Source organism: Pediculus humanus, genomic scaffold (assembly GCF_000006295.1).
Source record: "Pediculus humanus corporis 1103172108194 genomic scaffold, whole genome shotgun sequence".
Classification (NCBI taxonomy): domain Eukaryota; kingdom Metazoa; phylum Arthropoda; class Insecta; order Psocodea; family Pediculidae; genus Pediculus; species Pediculus humanus.
The window spans coordinates 420439-421870 of record NW_002987764.1 but is presented as its reverse complement, the minus strand read 5'-3'; the positions used below and the strand labels follow the sequence as shown (position 1 = coordinate 421870).

General features: G+C 26.9%; 1 protein-coding gene across 1 annotated transcript; it reads right to left on the bottom strand.

Moving 5' to 3' along the window:
• Positions 1-301: 301 nt before the first annotated feature.
• Positions 302-883, bottom strand: Phum_PHUM426920 (uncharacterized protein; the record flags this gene model as incomplete). The annotated part of the gene is made up of 2 exons (XM_002429250.1): positions 302-328; positions 704-883. 2 exons carry the CDS (start codon positions 881-883, stop codon positions 302-304), a joined length of 207 nt encoding a protein of 68 aa, XP_002429295.1.
• Positions 884-1432: the final 549 nt, after the last annotated feature.

The window sequence follows — 1432 nt, the reverse complement described above, 5'->3', positions numbered from 1 at the left end:
GCGAGCTCGTGTTTGATTGTTTGTTTGTTTATTTGTTTGATTGTTTTGTTTTGTAACAAACATCGAAATTTCTAGATTAGTTGAAATAAATCATTCATCACCGTTCAATGTTTATTCTTTGAATTGTTCATCAAAAGGTTTCACTTTATACATTTACGATGTTGAATTAAGGGAATAACATTTTTATTATTATTATTATTATTATTAGTATGACTTTACGTTTGAAATAATTAAAAATTAACAACGACAACAACAACAACAACTAATAACACATCTCAAAACTTTTTTTTTGTTATGTTTTTTACCGTTTCACGTATTCAAAAATCAACTTTGAAGATAAAAAAAAAAAAAAAAATGTCATGTCCAAAAATTTATAACGAATTTTGTTTTTTGTTTTTTTTTTTTTTTTTTTTTTTTTTAGAGGAAACAAACAAATTCAAATTTAAAATTTAAACAATGAAAATTATGTTTCGAATAGTAATAATAATAATAATAAAGTTGTAAAAGAAAAAATAATGACGTTTCTATCGTGGCATTAGTACCCTGATAATTTTCAATCCCTTTTTAATATATATTTAATTAAATTTAAATCTCCAATTAATTAATTCAATGAATGAATGTTTTTTTTAAATGGTCGAAAACACATTCTTTTTATTTCCGGTTGTTTTTCATAAATAAATAAAAATAATTAAATCTTACTTACTTTTCCGTCGCTTTTCCGATAAGCATCGTGAATTTTCCATATGAGTTCCGGTCCGGCACTAGAAGTTTGTTTTCCAACTTCGAAAAATTGCGATATCGGATTGTTATCGAGAATGTTTTGTTGGGCGGATGCGCCGCTTCCAACATACTTAAATTTCGAAAACATGGCTGGAGCCGGCATTTGGCCGGATTTTTTTTTTTTTTTTTTTTACGGATAATTCGCACAAACAAAAAAAAAAAAAATTTGTCGCACTTATATCAAACGATGATTAAACTTTTTTTTTTTCTTCGTAATATTTATTATTATTACTATTATTATTTATCACATCCGGTTGATATTTTGATTTATTTTATCGTTTTTCAATAGAGCGTACATATTCGCGACGTACATTTTTTTTTTCTAACGTAAATTTTTACGATTGATTTTCTCATTGATTCGATCCCTTACGTTTTTCCTATTTTTCCCACGTGGAAAAATCTAGAAAGAAAGAAAACAACAAATTTTATTTTGATTAACCTGCCATCGCGAGAACAGACAGACATTTTATGGATGTCGGAGGTTAAAAAAAAAAAATGTTACACAATGATAATTTTTACGGGAATGAAAGGGGGGAGGAGAAGAAGGGAGAGTTATAGCAGAATACAAATAATTTTATGGAATAAAAAAAAAAAAATAGTCCAGAGAGAGAGAGAGAGAGAGAGAAACGATAAAATTTTCTTTCACGTGAAT